Source organism: Macrobrachium nipponense, chromosome 9 (assembly GCF_015104395.2).
Source record: "Macrobrachium nipponense isolate FS-2020 chromosome 9, ASM1510439v2, whole genome shotgun sequence".
NCBI classification, from domain to species: Eukaryota; Metazoa; Arthropoda; class Malacostraca; order Decapoda; family Palaemonidae; genus Macrobrachium; species Macrobrachium nipponense.
The window spans coordinates 65260422-65286450 of NC_061110.1; the positions used below are offsets into that span (position 1 = coordinate 65260422).

Below are 26029 nucleotides of genomic sequence, written 5' to 3' on the forward strand. Positions count from 1 at the left end.
ACAGTGACCTTTGTCTAGGAGACGTGTCAGGACAGACAGACGCACCCTACTACACTCTTACCTGAAGCCGCTTTCTCCAAAAACAGTCTTAACTGAATTACCCAAGTTGCAAAACCGTATTCGCTAGTACCGAAAATTTCTGATCTAACCTCGATTCCAGACTGGCAATGTGTCGGAAGAAACTACACGGGAAGCCGGAGAAGTGGATTAGTAGGAGGAATAGGAGGTGTAGTTAAAGGAGACATAACAATTTGAGGAGAAACAGAAGGAACAGATGCATCGCAAGACGAAGCAGAGCTAAGTCTACTTTCCCTAAGCGCTGCTTTTTCTAATTCTGTCTTTAGCTAATTTCTCCGAGTATGAACTAAAAAACTTCCATTGAGAATCAGCCAATCACTACACTCGTTACATGTTCGATCTGCTGAAACAAACCTGTCCCCTACACTTACACATTTAGTGTGAGAATCATACTCTAACTTGGATAATCTAGTTTTACATCCTGAGATGCAAAACCTAACTCCCGACGGACTAGAATCCGACATGGCAACGCCTAAATAAAAAGCAAAATAACAACAACGCCAAAAAAGAGTACTTCACCATTCCGAAGATCAAATCCACAAGAAAAAAAGCGAAGCAAAGTCATCCGACCACACCGACCACCGATGTTCACCGGACGCCGGCAGGAAAAGAAGAATTGATTCACCTGGGCAGTTGTACCTGGTTCTCCCGCGAGTGGAGGGAGATGACGTCATCACCACCAGTGTTGGCGACGCCGACGCGCTAAATTTGAATTTAGTATCCTGCCGCTCGTGGAAATCAACGGCTCTATAATTGTTCGTAAGACACTACAATAAAACATCTGAACTAAGAGTCACTTGACGAAAAAACACTTCCTCGCAACACCTTTCCAATGGTGAGCGACAGCATCCTGGGATACGGCTACAGGATTGCTTGAGGGGGCGGCTGCTCGGGAGCAGGTCCCGCTCGCCTCCCTTCGGTTTTTCGCGGCATGCCTCCTCCCAGGATCTGGGGAGTTTGACAGGGGCCTAGACCTAGGAGAACGAACGGGCCGAACAACCACCTCCTCCACTACACTTGCACTAATAATTTATCACACTTAACTACCACTTCTTGCACTGTCCTCACCCATTTTCTGCATAGTGGTGAGAAAGAGACAAATTTCGAGTCCATATCGGCTCGTAATACTGACACGGGATCGGGATCGGAGATACAGATCGAGGGCAGGAGCAACCACTACGGGTTAATAGGAACAGGATTAATAGAATTCAGAGGAATATCCTGGCTACTCACTAACTTAGAAGAAGATCTCTGTGAAGCCTTTCTGATTCTATCTTTTTCTAACTTTCTCATATACTTTCCCAGTGCCTTCCACTCATGAGATGTTAGAGACTTACATTCTTCACAACGTATTCTCAAAGAACATTCACGTCCCCTACAACTAACACAAGTAGAATGAGGATCAAGTGAAGCTTTAAGAAGTCTAGTCTTACACCCACTACTACACACCCTATACTGAACAGAGCCGGTGTCAGACATCTTGAAGAATTCAAATAATTCCTAAAAAGGACAACAATATCAAAACCAAAATAACTATAGCGCTATCAAAAAGATCAGTAAACTCAAGGTACATCACCAAAAGGAGAAAACCAAGATGATCAAATCCAAATTCCAACCAGCAGAGGAACCGTGTTACCGGTTCCGACGCAAAGGAAACTTCTGATTTATTGTTGGAATGGTTCCCGGTACCCGGTAGAGGGCGGGAGTAGAGGGATCACCTGTCAAACCATTAGCGCTACCACCGCGAATTTCAAATTCTGCCGTGACGTCAGGAGACGACAGCTATATGTAACCACCGGGTAAGTTTATATAAGTGAAATGAAGATTTTTGAAATCTCTGACGCCTGGCGTCTGGATCCTTGCTCCTAGCGCCTAGCGTCTGGATAGTTCCGCGCGCCTGGAATGTTCCGCACACTAGAAAGGAGACTCGCTCCTGGAACGTTCCGCTTGCGTGGAAGGTCCCGTGCGCCCTAATAGATCCGAGCGCCTCTAGTCTTGTTATACGAGCCTCTTGCCAGAAAACGTTCAATGGAAGCATCCTTCTGATTGCCATTCTACTATAAGGCTCCTTAGTTAAGCCGCCTGTTTTCTCTTTGAAGGCGCCTTGCGCCAAGAAAAAGTTCTGGAACGCGGCTCTCACTCAGTTGCTGGAACGCGGCTCGCGTTTATCTGTATGAACGAGGCTCGCGCTAGTCTGATGGAACGCGGCTCGCGCTAGTCTGTTGGAACGCGGCTCGCTGCTGGCTGTTGGAACGTGGCTCGCGCTAGCTTGCTGGCTGGCTCTCAGCCTCTCGCTCAGTGAGTCAGTGTTCTCTTATTCAGAGAACGAGCCAGATCGTCCGAACTTCTAACATGTACATTCTTCGTCTTTTCGGATGTAAGATGAAGAAACGGAAGACAGACGCACTTTTTTAAAAGGCTGCCTTTGGCAATGGCTATCCCTGGCAGTCTGACGTATTACAGATCCCGACCGCCGGTGGGAAACGCCCGATCGGTGGGATTCTCCATAACCTCCGTAAGGCTTTCGAACTTTCCTTCTCCTCTGGGCTTGTGAGTTTTGGAAAGAGGTCTAGGCCTGAGAGCGAGACAGAGCCGATCGAACGCACCCTCTACTAATTAGGACGCCTTTCCAATGGCGAACTTGGCATCTGGGACGATCTACAGATCCTGCCGAGGGGACGCCTGATCGGTGGGATTCTCCATAACCTCCGTAAGGCTTTTCGACTTTCTTTCCTTCTCCTCTGGGTATGTGAGCTTGGAAGAGGTCTAGGCCTGGGAGCGACAGAGCCGAACAGAACGCACCCTCCACTGCACTAACAGTAAAATCACTTCTTACCTTTCAATAGCTCGTATTTAGAGCTACCTTCCTTTGTCTTCAAATTGCAATATGAATTTGAAGATTCTGTGAAGTAAGAAGGAGATGAGGATACCACACTACTAGTAATGTTAATGCTCTAACTGCTCGTTAGTACGAGAGCTATATAAACTTCTAAAGGAAGCGTAACTATTCTTTCCTTACATCGTCAAGAAGGAAGTTAGCTCAATCAATTCTAACATTTACTACACGTTATTATGAATAAATATTAAAATTTTCCTTCTTGCAAACTATGTGATTGTCTACCGAAAAGTTCGGTAGTTACACGTAAACAATTCTTCGAAATTTTCGAAGCCAAAGTTATCAAAAATTAAATATGCGTATGCCGAACCAAAGATCCAGTACTTCCCTGCAAAAGATAGCCCAGAAGATCGATGGCGATGAATCCAAAAATCAAGTCAGGAGGAACTGCAAACGTTGTTTTACATTCCAAGCGACAGAAAAAATATGATAGAAAATGACATTGTTATGATACAATAAAGTTTCATACATACTTACCTGGCAGATATATACATAGCTATAGACTCCGTCGTTCCCGACAGAATTTTCAAATTTCGCGGCACTCGCTACAGGTAGGTCAGGTGATCTACCGCCCTGCTCTGGGTGGCAGGGCTAGGAACTATTCCCGTTTTCTAATCATAATCTCTCTTCCACCTGTCTCCTGCGGGGAGGCTGGGTGGGGTCTTCATTGTATATATCTGCCAGGTAAGTATGTATGAAACTTTATTGTATCATAACAATGTCATTTTCATACATTCAACTTACCTGTCATATATATACATAGCTGATTGACACCCTTTGGTGGAGGGCAAGAGACAGCTAACTAACTGACTAGACAGGTAAACAACATATGTTGTTAGGTATAAATACCAACCTTTAGTTCCTACCTTCTTAGATGGAAGACTTCGTGGCTACTGCCTAGGAGTCTGCTTCATCTCAAGAACCTTAGCGAGATAGTGATCTGTGGCCAAGAATTCTTGTGGATCTGTCGATGGGGTCTCTTCCACTTACTCGACAGAATCCTAAATGGCGTTTGTCAATGGGAGCACATCCGCTTATATGACAACACGCACTAATTTAAGGAGCACACAACCAGTTCCCGATCACCCGATCCTAACCCGTGTTAGTTCTAAGATTGCCTAGAGTTTATCCCCAAACTCTTTGCAAACAACCACAAACTCGAAAATCATACATACAAAAATACAAATTTTTGTACCCCTCTAATAGTCCAGATCACTCGATTTTTCAAATAAAGAGAAGTGAAGGCCGCCTGTGCGACAACTGACACTCCCCTCCACCGAAAACCCGAGAACACATCCGACAAGAGGGTTACGTACATAATTTTAAGGATTGGTGCTTTCTCCTTTACCCAGAACCGTCTGTGCTGACACAAACGGACCTAAACGAAAAGCATTATCATACGTAACTCGTACGTCTTTTAATAATGGGATGCAAACACAGAGTTGCATCTCCAATAGTTTGTATCCAAAATGTTCTTTAGTGACATATTTCTTTGGAACGCCACCGAGGTTGCTATTGCTCTAACTTCGTGGGCTCCCACTCTTAGGAGATTAAACGAATCATCTGGACACTTCTTATGAGCCTCTGTGATAACACTTCTCACAAAGAAGCTAATGCGTTCTTAGACATTGCTCTCTTGGGTCTTTCACTGAGCACCAAAGACTTTTCTGCGAACCCCCCAACTGCTTCTTCCTGTCCAGATAAAATTTTAGAGCTCTAACTGGGCACAGGGATCTTTCTGCCTCTCTGCCCACCAAGCTAGAAAGTCAATTTAAACTTCGAAGCTCCTGGGCCAGGGATTCGAAGGGTTTTCATTTTTTGGCCAGAAAAAGGGACTGAAAAAAGAACAAATTGCTGAGTCTCCTTTGAAGCCAACTCTTGATTCAAGGGCGTGCAACTCACTGATTCTTTTTGCCGTTGCAAGAGACATCAGAAACAAACACTTTCTCGTGATATTACGGAACGAAGCAGTGTGAAGTGGTTCGAATTCATCTGATGAAAGAATTTAAGAACCACATCTAAGTTCCAGCTTGGCACCTTAGGTTCGCGTGATTTAGATGTTTCGAATGAACGAATGAGGTCGTGCAAATCCTTGTCATTCGTTAGATCTAATCCTCTGTTTCTAAAGACTGCTGAGAGCATACTCCTGTACCCCTTAATAGTTGGTACCGAGAGATGCGACTCTTGTCTAAGAAACAGAGGAAATCTGCAATTTCGGTCACAGAGGTACTGGAAGAGGACAGCTTCTTCGACCTACACCAGTTTTTCTAAAAACTTCCCACTTCGATTGGTACACTCGTCTCGTAGATGATCTGCGGGCTCTAGCAATTGCATTTGCTGCCTGGCGAGAAAACCCTCTCGCTCTGACGAGTCTTTCGATAGTCGAAAGGCAGTCAGAGCAAGAGCGGGTAGATTTTGATGGTACCTCTCGAAGTGGGGTTGTTTGAGCAGATCTATTCTGTTTGGAAGAGATCTGGGGAAGTCCACTGTCCATTCCATCACCTCTGTGAACCAGATTTGAGCTGGCCAATACGGAGCGATCAGAGTCATCTTGGTTCCTTCGGATGCCACGAATTTTCTGACTACTTCCCCCAGAATCTTGAACGGGGGAAAAGCGTAAACGTCTATTCCTGACCAGTCCAGGAGAAAGGCGTCTGTTGCATAAGCTCGGGGATCCTCCACCAGGGCACAAAATGTATCTATCCTTTGGAGAGGAATGTGGCGAAAAGATCTATTTGAGGCTTCCCCCAAAGGCAGCCAGAGGCTCTGACAGACTTCTGAGTGGAGTGTCCATTCTGTGGGAAGGACCTGGAATCTCCTGCTCAGTCTGTCCGCTCTCACATTCCTCTCCCCTTGAACAAACCTTGTTAGAAGAATTACATTCCTTTGGTTCGCCCAAATCAGTAGATCCCGTGCCAGCTCGTACAGAGCAAAAGAGTGCGTCCCTCCTTGCTTCTTGACATAAGCCAGAGCTGTCGTATTGTCCGAATTTATCTGCACGACTTTGTCTCTGACTAAGTGTTCGAAGCTCTTTAGCGCCAGGTGAATTGCTAAGAGCTCTTTGCAATTTATGTGCCATGACACCTGTTCTGCCGACCAGGTGCCTGACACTTCTCTGGGTCCCAATGTTGCACCCCAGCCCGCCTCCGAGGCGTCTGAAAACAATGTCAGGCTTGGGTTCCGTACTTGCAGGGACACTCCTTTGTTTTTCCTTTAGTGGAAGCAACCACACTTCAAATGGTGTTTTATTTCTTCCGATATTGGAAACGTATCCGATAGCTGACCTGTCTTCACTCCAACTTCTTCTTAGGAAGAACTGAAGCGGTCGAAGATGTAATCTCCCTAGGAGAAAGAACTGTTCGAGCGAGGAAAGGGTTCCCAGAAGGCTCAGCCATTCCCTCGCCGAAGTGCGCTCTTTCCCTAGAAAGTTCGATACTGTGGCACAGCCTTTCTTTAGTCTTTCTTGCGATGAAAAACAGCTCGAAAACCCCGAGAATCCATCTGAATCCCCAGATAACCACGTTCTGGCTGGGGATCATCTGAGACTTCTCGAGGTTTCACGATCAGTCCCAAAGACTTTGTCAACTCCAGTGTTTGATTAACAGTCCTCCAAACACTGCTTTTGAGACCTGGCTCTGATGAGCCAGTCGTCCAGGTACATTGAGACATTTTATCCCTTTCAAGTGTAGGTGTCTCGCTACATTTTTCATCACGTCTGTGAAGACTTGAGGAGCCGTGGACAGGCCGAAACACAGGGCCCTGACTGATAATTTCTGCCTTCGAACATAAATCGAAGGTACTTCCTCGACGAATGGTGGATCGGGATGTGGAAGTATGCGTCCTGAAGGTCTATGGACACCATCCAATCCCCTTGCCGTAGTGCTGCAAGGACTGAGGCAGACGTTTCCATGCTGAACTTCTGTTGTTCGACAAATTTGTTTTCAGCGCACTTACGTCCAGTACCGGTCTCCATCCCCCGAGGCTTTTTGTTACAAGAAACAAGCGGTTTGTAAAACCCCGGAGTTTGCAATCCAGTACAAGTTCTATTGCCCTTTTTTTTTCCCACATCTGTTCCAACCATTTGCCGAAGAGTGTCCGTCATCATCTGGTCCCTGTATCTGGCGGACAATTCCCTCGGAGATGTTGTCAAGGGGAGGAATGTCCTTGAATGGGATGCGATACCCCCTTCTTGATGATCGACATCGTCCAAGTGTTGGCTCCTAAGTCTTCCCAGGCTTTCACAAAATACTGTAGCCTGGCTCCTACGGGTGTCTGGAGGACGGAAACTCTCACTTCCCTTTCTTAAAGCACGGAAGGAAGACCTACCCCTCTTATCGGTTGACTTCCTTCTGGCGATCGGTCTAGTTGGAAGACCTCCTCGAAAGGGCTGTTTCTGAGCTGGGTGAGCCACTTTCTTCTCCTCACTAGCCACAGGCCTACTCTTCCTTGATGATTGTCTAAGGAGATCCTGGTGGCCTTTTCCGCCAGAGAATGCGCGATGCCCTTCACCAACTGCGATGGAAAAAGGTGTTCAGAGAGAGGCGCAAACAATAAGGCGGCTCTCTTGAATGCGAGACGGCCTTTGTGAGGAAAGCACTGTGCACCGCTCTTTTCTTTAACACTCCTGCACCATATAGCGAGCATAACCTCAGCTGATCCATCCTGAACAGCCTTATCATGCAGGCTAGGATATTAATTCAGGGTTTCTGGGTCGAGTTGTTCATTTTCTTGAGATTTCTTGGCCAGAACCCCAAGGACCAATCTAAGAAGTTAAAAACTTCTAGGTGCGAATAGACTCTTGATGAGTGGTCCTTTCCGAAAGAACCCCCATGTAACCTTTTGCTGCATTCAAGGCGTGCCTTCTAGACGAATCCACCAACTCGAGAAATCTGATTCGGCTGAAACGGACAGAGACAATCCTATATCCTCTCCCGTTTTCGTAACCAAATTCCTCTCCTTCCTGTAAGTTTTGACGGGAGGCATACAAAAAAAAAGACCGTCCTTCCTAACTCCTTCTTCTTCTTGAACCAGGAGTCAAGAGATTGTGTCGCTCTCCCTCATAGAAATGGCATGGCTTCATTTTGAGGAAAGAGGAGGACTTGAGTGGTTTCGTGCTCGAAAACTGCGAACGTGGCGAAGGAGGGAGCAGCTGGTTGTCAAAGAGTCTCCATATTCCTCCAACAGCAGTGGACGAAAGGACTTTATAATTAGAAGATCCTTTCATTTCGTCCTCCGAAGGCATCTTCTGGGTTAAGAGACTCGGAAGGAGAAGGTTCTCTTCTTTCTACTGACTCCTCTCTACTCTCTTAACGAGTGTCAGGTTCACTTTCAGCAGGCGCATGGCGCCTGGCAGGCGCATTTTCATCAGGCGCCTGGCGCCTGGCAGGCGCATTTTCATCAGGCGCCTGGCGCCTGGCAGGCGCATTTTCATCAGGCGCCTGGCGCCTGGCAGGCGCATTTTCATCAGGCGCCTGGCGCCTGGCAGGCGCAGAGCGCCTCGAATACTCCTGGCTTTCAGCAGGCGCCTGGCGCCTGGCAGGCGCAAAGCGCCTCGAATGCTCCTGGCTTTTAGTAGGCGCATTCTGTTCATAATACTCCGGCGCGTGGTAGGAGTATTAAGTTCCGCATATTCCTGGCGCCTGGGAGGAGTATAAGCTTCGTAATACTCCTGGCGCCTGGGGAGGAGTAACTAGTTCAGAATACTCCTGGTGCTTGGGAGGAGTATCCGTCTGATGTTTAGTAGGAGCTTTCCGTCTTATAAGTGCTCTACTCCTAACAGGATCTTCCTCTTCATCCATTCTTTGTGCTTGATTGAAGATCTTGAATTTGTGTCCTGGCGTCGTTACGCCTACTCGGAGTCTGGCTTCTGGTTGGCGCCCTACTCTTGACAGGAGTAGCTTCCTTTTCCTACCTCTCGCCTGTCTAGCGCACCGCCCCCCCCAGAGATGGCCGCCTGAGCGACAACTCCCCTGAGGGATGCGTCGCGCCTGGCAGGAGATAGTTCTTTCGATCTTTTAATAGGAAGCCTATCATCCTTCTTACGAGTAGGCTCCTTATAACGAGTTTCCTACTAGCAAGGCTAATTGCTCTTGCATATTCCTCAAGATTTCTTCTTGGTTGAGGAATCTTCCGATTTTAGGAGAGGAGATCTGGAAGGCGCTCTAGGATCTCCTCCATTCTCAGAGTCTGACCGTATTCTCGCCCCTCTTTACTACCGAAGGCGCTCCTCCTTCTGAGAAGCGCTCGGGACTCGAATTGATCTCATGTTCCGCAGGCGCCTGGCGCCTGGCAGGCTCTTGCATACTCCTCTTCAAGGACGGGAAAGATTCGACTCCTTCCACCCTCTTCTCGGAGAAGGCGAACTCGACGAACCGAAAAGCACTCTCGTAGGACCCCTCTTATAGCGGTCTTTTAGCAGTCGATAACGATCGATTCTGCCGAAGGGACGCCTGATCGTTGGGGATTCTCCACAACCCCCGTACGGCTTTCGACTTTCCTTCTCCTCCGGGCCAGGGAGCTTGGAAGAGGTCTAGGCCTGGGAGCGTCGCAGAGACGACCAGACGCCCCCTCCACTACACTGGGACACTAATATCACTGTCACATTTCACTTTGCTTACCTTCCAATGCTGCGACTTTTTCCTGCATTTTCTGAAGGGAAGCCCTAAGTTCTGCTATTTCCGAAGCCGAACTAGAGGGATTAGCCATTTGTGAACGGGTGCTGAAACAGAATGTTCATTATCATCATAGGAAGAAGCTACAGAGCTAGAAAGTAGATCATGAGAGGCAGTACCTTCTATGGGTTTTCTTCCTCTCTCTATCTCTCTCTAACTTCTTCAAGTAAGAAGCTAGATTCTTCCACTCTTGTGCACTCAGATTCTCGCACTCATTACACGTATTCTCAATTGAACATTCAACCATTCTACACCTTCTACAACTAGTGTGAGGATCTACCGAAGCTTTCGGAATCCTCACCTTACAGCCCTCATTCACACACACTCTGAAACTAACACTAGAATCAGACATATTCACAAAATCCAAAAACCAAGTCCAAAAAACAGTCCACGATAGCGAATGCCAAACAAACGATCCAAGTACGTCACCAAATATCAGCGATAGATGATCAAAAGCTTTGCGAAACGAATTCTAGTCAGGAGGAAGTAACAACAATGTTGATACAGCCGGCGACAGAGAGATTATGATTAGAAAACGGGAATAGTTCCTAGCCCTGCCACCCAGAGCAGGGCTGGTAGATCACCTGACCTACCTGTAGCGAGTGCCGCGAATTTGAAATTCTGTCGGGAACGACGGAGTCTATAGCTATGTATATATCTGACAGGTAAGTTTGAATGTATGAAACAGGATGGTTCCTAATCCTGCCACCCAGGGCAGGACGGTAGATCACCTGACCTACCTGCAAGCGTGTGCCGCGAAATTTGAATTTCTGTCGGGGACGACGGAGTCTTAGCTATGTATATATCTGACAGGTAAGTTGATTGTATGAAATTTTGTTTTCTGGACATGCAAGTTCAGGGCGCTCACATCCAAAACCGGCCTCCAGCCCCCTGATGACTTGGAACTACAAAAGGCGATTGTAAAAGCCTGGAGGAAAATCCCCTTCTATCTGTTCTAGTCGCTTCTTTGAGAACAAGCGCTTCCACTTCTGCGGCTAGCGCCATAAATTTGTCTGAGCCCGGCGGGAAGAGTATGCCTGGAATGGAATTGGCACAGGTGAGAGCGAGGGAGGTGAACGAGAGGAATACGATAGCCGAACTTTGAGTATTGCACTACCCAGGCTTCTGCTCCTCTGTTTTCCCATTCCTCCCAAAACAGAGCCAGCCTGGCTCCCACTGGTGCATGAAGAACCGAGCTTTCATTTGGAAGGTTTGTTAACCTTGGCCGAGCCTTAGACTGAGGTCGCAAATTCGACTTCGGCCGAAAGAAAGCGCTTGGGTTTTCTCCCTCGAAAAGGCGCTTGGGCCAGAGGAGAAACCGAAGGAACAGTCTCCACAGGAGCTTTAGGTCTCTTAGTAGACTGTGCCAGTAAATCCGAAGTAGATTTCTTATCTAGCGCAGACGAAATGCAACACTACATCGTCTGGAAAGGAGGTTATCTTTCACAAAAGGAGCAAACAAGAGAGCAGACTTCTGTTGGGACGTAACCCTTTTAGAAGCAAAGGAGCACCAAAGTTGCCTTTTCTTAAGGGTACCAAAGGCGATGAGTCGAAGCTAACTCATCACATCCATCCCTCCCTAATGGATTTGTCCGCACAGGACAGAACACCAATCCAATCCTCCTGCTAACTCCTGGAGAAGAGAAGGACAGTCTTCGATCTTGGGCCGCTAAAGCGCCAATAGTCCAATCAAGGAAGCTAAAGACTTCCAAAAGTTTAAATTGATTCTTTACAACGTGTCCAACTCAGGGGCGCTGTAAAGAAAACTTTCGCTGCGGCGAAAGCAGATCTTCTAGAGGAGTCGATTAAACTGGAGAAGTCTCCCTGGGAGGAGGCAGAAACTCCCAAAGAAGGAGCTTCCCCCGTTACATACAACCTATTCTGAAGTTTTCCTCCTCATCAAAAAAGTCGAAGTTGGGGAGCGCGGAGCCGCTTTCTCAAAATAATCTGGATAAGATACCAGAAGAAATCTAAGGAGACGTGAATAACACGAGAGGTGATGTGAATCCTCCTCCTCTACTTCTTCTTCATTCTCCGATACCCGCCGAAGAAGTAGACGGAACTACAACCGATCTGAGGTTTCGAACCACCCTTGGACTCATTCATCCAGTTGGTTAAACTCTCTAACTGCTTGCGCAAAGGCGCCAGAGACGAATCAAAAACAGTTAACGTAGGCTTGGAAGAGCCTAAATGTTCAGCAGGAGGCGGAAAACACTACTTGCGCCTCGCTCGGAGCCGCCGAAATTCGAGGCGAAACAGGCGCATCAGGCGTAACAGACGAAAAAGCGCCTAAAGAAAATAAACACCCTTAGAACTGCTAGCTACAGCGCTAAAACCACAATCTCTACTAGTAGATGGAGCCGAAAAAGGCACAGATTGAGGCGACGAACGAGCCGCTAACGGCCGAGGCGCAACCCTACTCTCAGGCTCCTTATACCGCTTGACTGGAGGAGGCGAAGAATCGGCGCCTGAACGCCTCTTTAAGGGACGCGAACGGGCGAATCTCGCCAAGAGCGCCGCGCGACCGGAGAACGAATCGCTTGAATCATTTGAAACGGCGTCTGACCGCGAACACCTTTCCAACGCTTAAAACCGAGCCCTGTTGAGGCGCAACAGGCTCAACAAGAGAGGCGCCTGTCTGTGGGCAAATCCCGATCGACTCCCTTGGACTTCCGGTATGTCTTCTCCCCGGTGCGGGGGAGCTGGACAGTGACCTTTGTCTAGGAGACGTGTCAGGACAGACAGACGCACCCTCAACTACACTCTTACCTGAAGCCGCTTTCTCCAAAAAACGTCTTAACTGAATTACCAAGTTGCAAAACCGTATTCGCTAGTACCGAAAATTTCTGATCTAACCTCGATTCCAGACTGGCAATGGTGTCGGAAGAAACTACACGGAGGTGTAGTTAAAGGAGACATAACAATTTGAGGAGAAACAGAAGGAACAGATGCATCGCAAGACGAAGCAGAGCTAAGTCTACTTTCCCTAAGCGCTGCTTTTCTAATTCTGTCTTTAGCTAATTTCTCCGAGTATGAACTAAAAAACTTCCATTGAGAATCAGTCCAATCACTACACTCGTTACTGTTTTCAATCTGCTGAACAAACCTGTCCCCTACACTTAACACATTTAGTGTGAGAATCATACTCTAACTTGGATAATCTAGTTTTTACATCCTGAGATGCAAAACCTAACTCCCGACGGACTAGAATCCGACATGGCAACGCCTAAATAAAAAGCAAAATAACAACAACGCCAAAAAAGAGTACTTCACCAATTCCGAAGATCAAATCCACAAGAAAAAAGCGAAGCAAAGTCATCCAACCGCACCGACCACCGATGTTCACCGGACGCGCAGGAAAAGAATTGGATTCACCTGGGCAGTTGTACCTGGTTCTCCCGCGAGTGGAGGAGATGACGTCATCACCACCAGTGTTGGCGACGCAGACGCGCTAAATTTGAATTTAGTATCCTGCCGCTCGTGGAAATCACGGCTCTATAATTGTTCGGTAAGACACTACAATAAAAACGAATATTTTCAAATTAATAATCATATGTAAAAATTTATGCAATTCATGACCTTATACTGCCGTTTAACTATTTATTTAAATAAGGCACAGGATATAGGTACGGCAGCCGTATCCCGATCGTGGTAGATATTGGTACGGCAGTGAATTGCGCATGCGTCAATTTCAGACTTCCTGCCGTACAAATAATAGTGCGGTGAGGGTACGGCAAAGGGGATTTCTGTCATTGGTGCCGTATTTGCGCTCTTGACTTGCTGTAGATACGGCAGTTGGCTGTATCCATTTACCAGTTTGCTAATCATCCTGTATTCTGTAACCACGAGTCGGCTTTTTTAGGTGGGGACAGTCGCGCTTTTTGAACTTGTCCCCTTTTTTTTCAGTTAGCAAAATGTCCCTCTCCCCTTTTTTTGTTTGTTTAGCGTTTGTGAATTTTGTCCCGCTTTTTTTTTTTTTTTTTGTACTACAAAAACAACACTATCCCGATTTTAATGGAATAATGCTGAAATTGGTTAACTTTGCCATATCACTACCTGGTAAATTCTATCGTCTTCTCCGACAGCTGCAATATACCCAATGAAGTGAATTAAAAGAATATTGTAAGTGTATAACGGCCCTAGCAACTGCCGATGTCGGGCAGAATAAAGGGCCGAGAAAGTCACCAAAGGTATGATGGTAATGTATATATTTATATATAATCCTCTTTGAATCTCCTCTTCGGAATTCTTTTCAGGGCCGATTTGATCGTTCGTGACCTACGTATATACCATGAATTACCCAATTTTTGAAAGTTTGAGTCTTCATAGATGTCTATGGCTTTCTTCAGCTCTTTAAAGCCTGAAAACATCTGTTTTTCGCCGAAAGTAATGTATTATTCCGCGGTTCATGCTGTTCCATCACCATTTTTCTTGCTGTCACTTATATGCCCAAAGACTGTGTATATACTTCAGTATATAGTCTTCGGATATGTGAGAAGGTAACAAGGGTTCGCGCATGCGCAATTCACTGCCGTACCAATATCTACCGAGATCGGGGTACGGCTGCCGTACCAATATCCAGTTCGTTTAAATAATTATCTAGTGCATGCTTCTTCTTCTTCTTCTACCAAAACTTGTAGTTCCCTTGGATAAGTCGTGGGTGGAAGTCATTGTCTACGATTTTTGTGAAGAAAGTGCCCCAGTGTCTATGGGTACAAGTGGTGTCCTGATTTAGCACATGGAATGGAAAGTTTATTGACACAAGCGATAACGCAAACATTGAGATTGCATCAATCTTCTAAATATTCAGAGTTTTAAGTAAAAATTTCAAGAGTGTCTTGGAGAAATGTGTGCACTGCGTAGAGCCAGACTTTCATTAACCTCTGTTTAATCTTGAAATATGACTTTAATTTCTAACTTTAGAGAAAATACTTATTTTGAAAGGAGAGTAGAGGTCTCGAGCTCCTGCTCTCACCACCAGCAACTCATGACTGATACCCATCTCCGGTGTCAGGACGAGTTAAAGTACTTTTTCTTAAGGTGGCTTCACACATGGTGGAAAACGCTGGAATCCACTAGTCCAGCACTTGGTTCCCCCCTATAATCCCAGGTTTTCAATAATTTTCAGCTAGGTATTCCACCCAACCCAAAAACGAGTTTCACAAAGAGATAGGCTACCCTTCATGTTACACATCGGGAGGCTGTCGTGGGTAATGAAACATTGCCATTTAGCTAAATTAGCTACAGAATTTCTGAAAACCCTAGGCTAAGACATCAGAAATCCACCTCATCATTTTCTGAGACTAGGTACAGCTTATTCGGAGTGCCAACAGGCCCCTTTACCACATTACAAGGCGAGTCAAAGCTTATCAACCCACCTGGGCACCAGGGCAGCCTTAAGCAAACTTACCCATATCAAGGCTGGGTCTAGTCGACCTTACAATTGGCATAGCCTGCCATTCTATGAGCTTGCCTGTTCAAGGCTAGGACTCCCCCTAAAAATGTAGCCTAACCTCATTACTGATTATAAAAGCTTTGACTTAGCCTAAAATGAGAAATTCCCGGCATATCCTGACCACCACACCAAAGGTCAACGCACTTGCAATAGCCTAGCGCATTCTAATGCCAACGACGATGGGTACCTCCAACTTATGGCACTGTCTGGCACTCTTAATCACCACGCCTCTTTAAGCTATAGCTTTCACATACCATAGATTCACGGTCAATATACTGAGAAAAAAAAGACTTACCTTTCTCCAAGTCGAATGTTAACAACACACAAATTTCAATCGGCAGTAGTACTCTATACGAATTATCCTATTTGAGGAGAACTGTACATCACTGCGCCATGTTTACTAATGAAGTGGTGACATCTATTAGTGAAATCTGGCACTCGATTTTCTTCTTCTTTCCCTTGATGACTTTGGTGATGGGACATTTCTCTGTCATTTTTCCTTGTGATTTATTCACCATGTCCTAGCAATCAGTATAATATCAGTATAATAAAAATACCAGTTGCTTTTAAGAACTCTGCTAGAGCACGAAGGTTTTATTTAAGCGAACTTCATCGTCATCTAATCATCTTTCTACTTCAATGCATTTAATTTTTTGTGCCCTCGATCAAACTCAACACCTTCAGAGTAACTGAAACATGAAACAATGCAAATGAGGCAAAGCTACGACGGGACAAAAGTCAAAGGAGAAGAAGACCCATGAGTAAAATCATCTCTAAATCTATATGCAAAATGGTTAAAATTAACGAAAACATCAGACTGCACCAAAACATAACGAAACACAACGGAAACCAAAGGTAATAAAAAACTAAATAAATTTAAAGACAAATTGCCAATAAATTTAGAAAAGCTTTGTAGTATGTGAAAAGATGTGCTCAGTTTCAAAAAGCTTTATGCGTATCAAAAGGAAAAGAAAAAGAAAGGCATACAGACACAGAAAAGTCTAATGGCGTATAATTAGCATAACCTTTTGGAAGTTCAAGAAGAAACAGATGCAAATGAACATAACAATGCAACACCTTGAGGAGGAGTAGGTGGGACAGACCAGGAAGAAACAGAAGAAATGAAAAGCGTATGAACGCCTCAGTGAAAAGCTTTCCGTAATGGGTAGTAGTTCTCAAATATGAAGAGAGTGCAAAATTGGAGCACATAGAAGGAATAAAAATAGTTAAGCAGATTAAATACGTAGGAGTTGACAATCAACAAAAAGACTTCGCCTCTGAGAACAGATAAAAAGGACCCAAATTAAAGCAAAAGCAGATGGCAAATATGGCTAATGCAGTCATCAATAAAAGCTGTAACAGGGTAAAAATAGGAACATTGCATTGGAAAGGATTAGTGATGCCATTCTTCATATATGCCATGAAAATCGTGAAACTTGGCAAGAAAACCATAAATGAATTTCATAAGATAGACAATCAAGTTTATAGAACAATTTTGAAAGTGCCAAGCTACACAGCAATTTGTGCGTTAAGATCTGAAACAGGGCCTCTTCCTTCCACTCAAGAGATATGAAAGAATAAACTATTCTTCCTTAAGCATACACTAAAGAGTGGTGGAAATAGGCTTCTTTATGAGATAACCATGGATCAGTATGAAAACAAGAAAACCCCCTGGATAATGCAAGTAAAAGAATATATGTAAGAACTAATTGTAAACTTAAGTAAAATTGAAACAGTTAAAGACAAACATTTAATGAGAAATAATAAACAACTGGGGTTCTCGAGAAAAAACATGGCAGAAAGAAATGAATGAAAAGTCAAAATTAAGAATCTACAGAATATATATATAATATATATATTATATCTATATATATATATATATATATATATATAGATATATATATTATATTATTATATAAATATTATATATATAAACATAAGGAGAAAATTATCTGATATGAATGACTACACTGAAAAAAAAAAAAACAATGCTGATCAGTAAGGCCAGACTAGGTAAAACAACAGGATTAAATGATAGAAAGGAGAAGATACAAAATGTTTGTGCTGTGAGGGGAAAAAATGAAAATTTAGAACATTTCTTAATTTACAGACCAGCAGAGATTAGAAATAGATATAGTTTTGTGCAGCAACCATATCAGAAAAAAAATAAAGAGGAATTGGCAGCTAATATACTCTTATTGGTAGATCTACTGAGGGAGGAAGTGGAAAATAGAAAGAATTTCTAAAAGAAATGTGGTATTTAAGAGGGAAGAAACTCAAACATGCACAAACAAAGGAGGAATAAAACAAGTAAGGGAGCCATTTCAAAGGCATATCCCGCCTACTACTACTACTACTACTACTACTACTACTACTACTACTACTACTACTACTACTACTACTACTACTACTACTACTACTACTACTACTACTACTACTACTAGCAGCTAAGAAAACTAACTTAAAACAACAAGATTTAAGATCTGGACACTGCTACAAGAAATTAAGAACTCAACCCATCCCAATCACACTCGATGTAACGTAACGAATGTGAAGATAAACCATGCATAAACGGGACGTTGAAAATGATTTAACCTCAAGATGATGACATAGGTAACTTATTTCGGCATTACATAGAGAGCAAAAAAACTGAGAATAGCAGTGAAAAAAATTAGCTTGGTGAGAAATTGAATAGGTTTGCGTATATTTTAGACTCCAAGGAAAAGATTCAATTTGTCAGGAAGCATTGTTAATGAAGAAACTGAAGTGCTAACGTCCTGTAGTGATAAGAGGAATCATTGCATTCAAAGGATGGCGTACCTACAACTATTCAACTGTTGGCTCCAGAATTTTATAAAAATGAAAAGAATATGACAAACGCGAAAAAATTGACACTCATTCTATTTATAAAGTTCGGCTTTCTGATGATTTGTGAAGGACATTTCCTCAACACTTACAGCAGGAGATAAGGAATAGAGACTGGAAAGCAATTGCCACACTCTGGAGCAACGCGATCAAGAAGTTTACCTTCAACCAAAGCCAGATGAGTAGATGTTTTAATACTTAATAAAATATGATTAAGGAGAAGATAACATAAGCTTCAGGATAGATAATGGATTCAGAATCATCGTTAAGGAATGCAAAGAACACTCAACATAAGGCAGAGTTAGTTGTGGTTTACCTGTTATAATCAACGAGGAATAAATAAGCAATCATATTTGAGAGAAATGTAATGTTATTTTGCAGTAAAGATTATATATATTTGACTGAACGGAGTCTCCTGCCGGGCTTCAAGCCAGAAATAAAGGCATCTGGAAACTCGCTATGTGTAGTCGTAGTCCTTTGCTTCTATCATCCCTTTTTACTGTTATTTTCTGTAAGCAAATACTTTTCTCATTTAACTCAGTTGTAAATTGTCCCTGAATTGGACGTTATATTAATACATATGAAATTGGTAATATACTGAACTGAAGAACTGAAAATAGATCTATATTATCTCATAATAACTGAAACTTTGAGCATGCAATCATAAATCATTACATCCGATTTTACTGAACTCCAGAGATTGTCGACTTTGCTACATTAGTAAGAGTTTGCCTTGTTTACCGGTAGTCATTTGTTGTTTCTTATTGAGATTAGCATATTGATTTGTATAGGTCTGCTAGATGCATAAGAGGAAGAGGAAAGCAACATCAAGTGGTGGAACTCCTGGAGTGTAAAGGCTTTGTTATCCAGGTCTTCGGTAGCAAACCAGTTTTCAGCATAGAAAAAATATATAAAATAGTGTAGCCTGTCCTAGCTGTTTGTGCAACTGGGAAGATATATACGGCATTTGTCTGAGAATTGCCTTCTGTGTGCCAGTAGACTTTTCCTAAGAATAAAATATTTCCATTCACTTTTCCCTCGCCCCTGGAAATCACGCTACTATTCATTTGTTTGTTCCTTGTAGCATTAACTATGTGATTTATTGCTCCTTGTTATAATAAACGAAAAGCTTTCCATTTTAAATAAAAATTGCATTTTAGATTTTCAATGTTCTTGATATATTTTGAGAATGTCCTATATAGATAAATATGGCACTGAATACAACTCACAAACAATGTGATGGGTAATATACGTATAATATAAATATTTTAGAATTCCAAATTCTATTTTCATATTTACCAAATTACTTCAATTTAATTTTATAAAGAATTTACAGGATTGCTTTATTGCTTTCTTCTTTTATATCTTTAAGATTGTAGAGATGAAGACATGTATTCCCGGCTCGGAGGGAAGGTTGGGTTTTCCTTCCAACTAAGTCAGTGTGAGACTGTCGCTCTTGTAGTAAGGATTGCTCTGCAATACACGCATCACTGAACACCGAGGTTTTATTACAGTCCTACGCATCTAACATCCTACATGGCACAGTGAGTTACTTATGCTTGTAAATGTGAAACAGAATGCCCCACCACACGAAGGTCTACCTACAGTAGCTGCCCTTAAGGTCTATTTGGCCTTAGAGGCTCCGATTCACCCCGGCTTCTCATGATGCGCGGCTATGGCTGGTGCTCGAGGCCTTCCAAAGTGTCCAAACTGGTATCACCAACGTTGCTCTAACTGGAACAACGTAGCTCCCACGTTTCGATCATGGCGAAGGTCCCCATGAGCCATTGCTCCATCTCGGATGCCTATACAAACCGATTTGACGACGTCCTCAAGAACATACCACGGAAGTACAAGTGCTTAGATGACACCCTTCTTTATGACAGTGGGGTTGAAGAAGCTTTCTGGTACCATAACGACTTCCTGGCAATGTGTGCAGCAAAGGGCATCACACTTAAGCCCGAAAAATTCACTTCTGCAGGAGAGAGGCAGAATTTATTGGGTTCCACTTGGGTAGGGAGGGCTATAAACCGACTGACGACAGCCTCACACTGAGGGACCTGGGGCAACCCAAACAAGATGTAAGGTCTGTAAGGTAAGGTCATTTGGAAGTCCCCTATGCCACCCAAGCCCACCATTACCGACACCAGGTCGTGGTTCGGCTTTGTTAACCAGCTGGTGCCGTTCCTTGTGGCTGCCCTCTTATGGAACCATTCAGGGACCTCCTGAAGAAGAAGTAGACAGGCAAACTCGTCTTCTGGGACATGTGTCTGCAGGAGAAATTCAGGAGTGCTCAGGACACCATCTGCAATCTGGCCAGGGACGGCCTTGTATACTACAATAAGTCTCGTCCTATGGTTTCCCTCACGGACTGGAGCAGGGATGGCATAGGGTTCGTCATCCTCTGTTAATATTGCAGCTACACAGCTGCTGATATGCCATTCTGCTGTAAAGATGGGTGGAGAATTGCCCTTTGCGGAAGTAGACACCTGTCCCACTCCAAGGCTGGGTATGCTGCAGTAGAAGGGGAGGCCCTGGCTGTGGTGTGGTGCCTAAGGAAGGCTAGGCTACTTCTGCTGGGATGCCCTAACCTCATCTTTATTACTGACCACCGACCCCAAGTCAAGCTTCTGGGGGACAGAGCCCTGGCAGACATCAACAATCCCAAGTTGTTCAGGCTAAAAGAGAAGACCCTTCAATATAGATTCACCATCAGGTGTCTACCAGGAAAGAGAAACTGTGCGGCCAACTTCCTGTCTCGTTTCCCTGCCCTGCGTGCCGGCCCTGATGACTGTGACGTTGAGCTGGAAGACGACATGGTAGTTGCTGTCACTGTGGCAGCGAACAAGACACTACTTAGGGAGGGACTCACGATGGATGAGAAGACTGTCAGTTCAGCGGCGGCCAAAGATCCTGTATATCAGTTGCTGATGGCAAGAGAGTCTGCAGGTGATTGGCCCCCGCAGAAGATGCAGGAGGTGGCCTTTTACAGTGTGACAGATGGCCTCTCAACGTCAGAAAATTTAGTGCTCTACACATATGAAAATGGGTGCATATGACTAGTGATCCCAGAACTTCGTCAGCAAGTCTACATGCAGGTCACCAAGGGCTCGACTCCATGCTCAGGAGAGCCAGACAATCTGCCTATTGGCATGACATGGAGGGTGACCTTCAGCACCACAGGAACAGGTGCGTTATTTGTGACATGCACGCTCCATCCCTACCTGAGGAAGAGATGGTCATCACACTGCCCCCAGACTACCTCTTCCAGTGGATGATTGTGGATGTGTTTCAGTTGGAGGGGTGCATGTACATGGCGTACGCTGATAGACTCACGGGATGGCTGGAAATAGCTCATTTCCCCAATGGTACCACTTCACAGAGAGTGATGTCAGTGCTAAGAGGCTACTTCACGAGATGGGGCCCCCAGAGGAAGTGCCCATGGATGGGGGTACTAACCTGGTAAGCAAAGAAATGTCTGCCTTCTTCAGGAGATGGGGGGGTCGAAGTGCACCTATTCATCAGCACATTTCCCACAATCAAATGGTAGGGTGGAAGCAGCTGTAAAAACTGCAAAAAGGATCATCAGGGCAAACACAGGGGATGGAGCCAGCCTGGATTGTGACAAGGTCTCTCACAATGTTGTAATACCTGAACACACCCATCCGCAACATCAACAAGTCCCCCGCACAGTTGGCGACTCGGAGGCAATTACGAAATGGCAATCCCACGGCGAAGCAACATTACTTGGTCGACAGGCACTGGCAACAGATATTGCTTAGGCGTGAAATTCAAATTGCCACCAATAAAAAGAGAAAATCATTGTCAATCATGCCACCAGGATGCTCAAACCCTTGGAGGTAGGGCCCCGTGTAAGAGTGCAGAATCAAGCAACAAATGAATGGGATCATATAGGGTTGGTGGTGGACTCCCTCCCCCACTGGCAGTACAGAATTAAGTTGGACGGCGGTGGACAGCTATCACTCATGGGCGTCATTTTGGGGGGGCAGTGAGGGGCGCTCGCCCCCAAGCTTTCTAGGAGCCTCCAAATCATTGATAGGTAAAAATCTATATGTATATATATTTATTTTATAATTATTATAAGGTTGAAGTGTAGAGAGGGATTAATTTAAATTAGTTATTTTTAACATGTTCGGAACAATATAAATAATTACACATTCATAACTAACAGTAATAAAAGGTACCAACTTTTCACAGAGGCACAGAAAGCAGGAGACCGCAAGTTTTGACAGAGCGACCTGCTATAACAAGATTGTCTTACTATTATCGGTAAATTTGTTAGCAGTACTTCACAAAGTTGAAGAGAGCTCTGATTCAGAAGCTGCAGCTGTACCAAGTGGCCTCTACAAGCAGTTGCTGGCTTTCAAGTTTGTAGTGAGAATTCATGTTGCAGAACAAGTCTTGAAAGTTACCAACAGCTTGTCTGACCAGCTACAAGCAAAGGAATTATTGCTATCTGAAGCTTGCTCTCTCATACAGTTAACTATTAAAGAACTACAGGTCTTGAGAAGAGATGGTTTCTATAATATTTTTGACAAGGATAAGAATTTTTTTTTTTTTTGCTGCATATGAGATTGATACAAACTTGAAAGACTCCAATCAAGTAGGCAGACCCAACATCTCTTCCAAGTTAAAAGACTTTAACTAATTCAACTGTAGGAATGAGTGAGGACAATACAAGTCTTGCTCCTGAGATATCATTCAAACGAATCTATTTTGACATATTAGATTTCTCTCTGAGATGGATAATAGATTCACTCATATTATACCACTGATAGCAGCAATGAATGCACTTGGCTAATTCTAACGACTTTTTAAATGATAAGAAACTGTCTACCATAGTACAGTTTTATAAGGATATACACAGGGATGAAATCCTTCTAGATGCCCAAATTTCTGTAGCAAAGAGTCACTTTCTAACTCAGACTGAAAAGCATAAGAATTTGTTTAAATTGTATGATGAACTCAAACCATTAGAATGTGCCTACTCAGAAATTCTTAGAATCGTTAAAATTCTCATCACCCTTCCAGTAACTACTGCCAGCAATGAACGACTGTTTTCAGTGTTTAGTTTAGTGAAAACGTATCTACGAACTACTATGAAAAATGAGCGCTTGAATGACTTGCTTCTCATGGCCTCAGAAAAGGAGGTTGTTAGAAATCTTAACTATGATGTACTAGTTAATAATTTTTGCAAAATTTAAGATCAAGGAGGTATCCACTAATGCGGTAGATAATATCTGAAATACATGTAGCATATGTTTATTTTGAAATTTCCTTAGATGAACGTTGTTAAAATTACATACCATTTCATCTCTACACATTTTCCCAAGCTTAAGATCCTTTTCACATCAACTCTTCTTGTTTTCCTGAATGACCCTTGTGTAGGTAGTGAGCTACATATAATGCAACATGTTAAATTGCAGATATTCTAGGACCAATACTATAATTCATAACTTGATTTGTTTAGAAATTTCCACTTCCACTTCCATCTTCATTTATTATCTCAAAATTTAATGTACAGCATTTTTTAAGGAATAAACATTCTTCAAACTTCCATTACAAGAGGCTTCAAATTGCTCCTATTTTGTTGATATTTCTAAAAATTTTATCGGGGGCAGAACCCCCAGCTGGTTAGGCTCACTTTGCTCCCTACAACCCCAACCTTTCAAGAAGGGGGCCGCCTCAAATAAACCTTTGCCCCCCCCCCCCCTCCAGAAAAAATGAAATGATGCCCCTGCTGTCACTAAGAAACAGGAGGCACATCTCACCCACCAACAGCACCAATGTCCCCATCATCTCACACACCCACCCGCCTGCACCGTCAGCCACCACATCAACTCAGCCAGAGGCACCAGCACGCCCTAAGAGGCAAACCATGCACCCAATGTGGCTATCCGATTATGTCATAGACAGTGAGAATGAGTAAAAGTTATGTTCTACCCAGTTAATTCGGTTACCACCATTATAGAACAAACATATAACTTTCATTGTGTTAGCTTATTCATTTGTTTGATTGCTTATCACAAAAGTTCATTGCCCCTTGTTTTCTCTTCTTTTTATTTTAGATATCTACTGTACATGTGTCTATTTCTTTTAACATCAAATTTTAATTCAATTATTATAGCCATTTTATAATATTTCTTGCTTATACTTTAAAAACTTTTTGGAAGGGAGATGTAAGACTGTAGAAGAGATCGGGACATGTTTTCCCAGCTAAGAGGGAAGGTTGGGTTTTCCTTCCAACTAAGTCGGTGTGAGACTGGTGCTCTTGTAGTACAGATTACTCTGCAATAAATGCATCACAGGACACCAAGGTTTGATTACAATCCTACACATCTAACATCCTACAATATCTGAATCTTGCAATTGGGGGGGGGTGTTAATATAATCACAAAGTTGATCCCGTTGAATCTTTCTAGCCATGGTTCCTCTCTGACGGCTTGGGGTACTATAGCAGATTCACATCAACAGCTAATCAGGAGCGTCGTAAGGGACAGGCCTAGACATTAGATGCATGATTGATGTGAATCAATTATAGTCAGGCTCAGTAAAGCTTTGACACCTCCAATGACCAGGTATGGCCTCGTGTCACCAAGTCCTCTTGGTCTGCCTCATTCGTGGCATTAGTATGTTTTGTTAAAAGTAAGTTGTGCAACACACAAGTGGCCAACACCACGGACTCAATACAGTCATACCAAAGATGTAAGGGGGTGTGAAACACTGAATCTGTGGGAGACAAATGGAAAATATTGATTTAATTATTTGATGGTATATGTAAGGTATGTTGAATATGTATTATTTCTGTAGAAAAGAAATGGTATACAAAAGGTGTTTCATATGTAAAGACCTTCTTTACCCATTAATCACGATCTTGTATCTCATCCATATTGTAAAGACTGTGTAAAGACCTTCATTACCCACTAATCACAATCCTGTATCTCATCTAGCTAAGCAGCAAAAATCACATGTATATATTTGTATGTAGAATTTCTTGACCTTTCTGCCAATATATAATTCATCAATGTATGTACATTACGTCCTTTGTTATTGCCATTTTATTGACTGCTAAAAAACGCAAATTCTTCTCTATTTGTGTGTGAGTCAAGGGTCTCAGGGGTCGGGCACTCTGTTTCCATCCACTCACTGCTATGTATATCGCATGCCCAGGTAAAAAACCATCAGTACCAAGTTCATTCTCATTGCGACCTTACAACTGGTGACCCGAGGAATAACAGTAAACAACGGTTCTAGCTTCACCATTAACGGACATACTATGGCCCCGCTTACCTTCAAAAGCCTTTAACAGAACCATACGGCGACAAAGTTTAGGTTTCTGAAAGCTTCTCCCTCGGGAACCACCCATGCCACTAATGGATTAATTACGGCATACCTCACCCAGGTATGTTCTGGCGTGTTCGAACAGTTTGGCCCTGCCATTTACAACCCACATTGACTGTATTCAGAAAGTCATTAATGGAACCACACAGCGTATAGTTTTGACTTCTGACAAACCCCGAACACCATTAACGTACTAATTACGGTGCTTAATTTGCGTTTTGGTGCGAGAGTCAAAATACTAGACCCAGAAGCCGAAAATCATACCGAGGACCAACAGATCCTCTGCATCTCCCTCTCACCTTTGAAAACCGCGATAACTCAGGCAATAAAGCTGCCGCCATTCTCATGGCAAAACACCGCATCATGGTTCCTGCGGGCCGATGTACATTTCTGCATAGCTAAGGTTACGGACAAAGAAATCAAAGGAGATATCACCATGACCACTCTGCCCAAGGAAGTATTTAATAAAATTACACCTTGGCTACACCCGCAGCCGGAAAAAATCGAATACGAAGACTTCTGCAGGAAGCTCACCGAGATCTATTCCATGCCCATCCCAGAGAGAGCCCAAAGCACCCTGGACCTGAAGAACCAGTCCCTGGGGGATACATCGCCCAAGGACATCTGGGACGAACTAAGAGGTCTCCTGATGTTGCCAGACCTCTGCAAGGTCTCCTGATGCTGCCAGACCTCGATAAATCC

General features: G+C 43.7%; 1 protein-coding gene across 1 annotated transcript in view; it reads right to left on the reverse strand.

Moving 5' to 3' along the window:
• The window catches only part of LOC135218086 (uncharacterized protein DDB_G0271670-like), a 25619-nt gene extending 5253 nt beyond the window's left edge, over nucleotides 1-20366 (reverse strand). The window contains exons 1-3 of the mRNA XM_064254230.1: nucleotides 20334-20366; nucleotides 17393-17560; nucleotides 1416-1578 (exon numbers count right to left, since the gene is read on the reverse strand). Coding sequence (XP_064110300.1) covers nucleotides 1416-1578; nucleotides 17393-17560; nucleotides 20334-20366 — 364 coding nt within the window. The remainder of the gene's footprint in view (nucleotides 1-1415; nucleotides 1579-17392; nucleotides 17561-20333) is intronic.
• Nucleotides 20367-26029: the final 5663 nt, after the last annotated feature.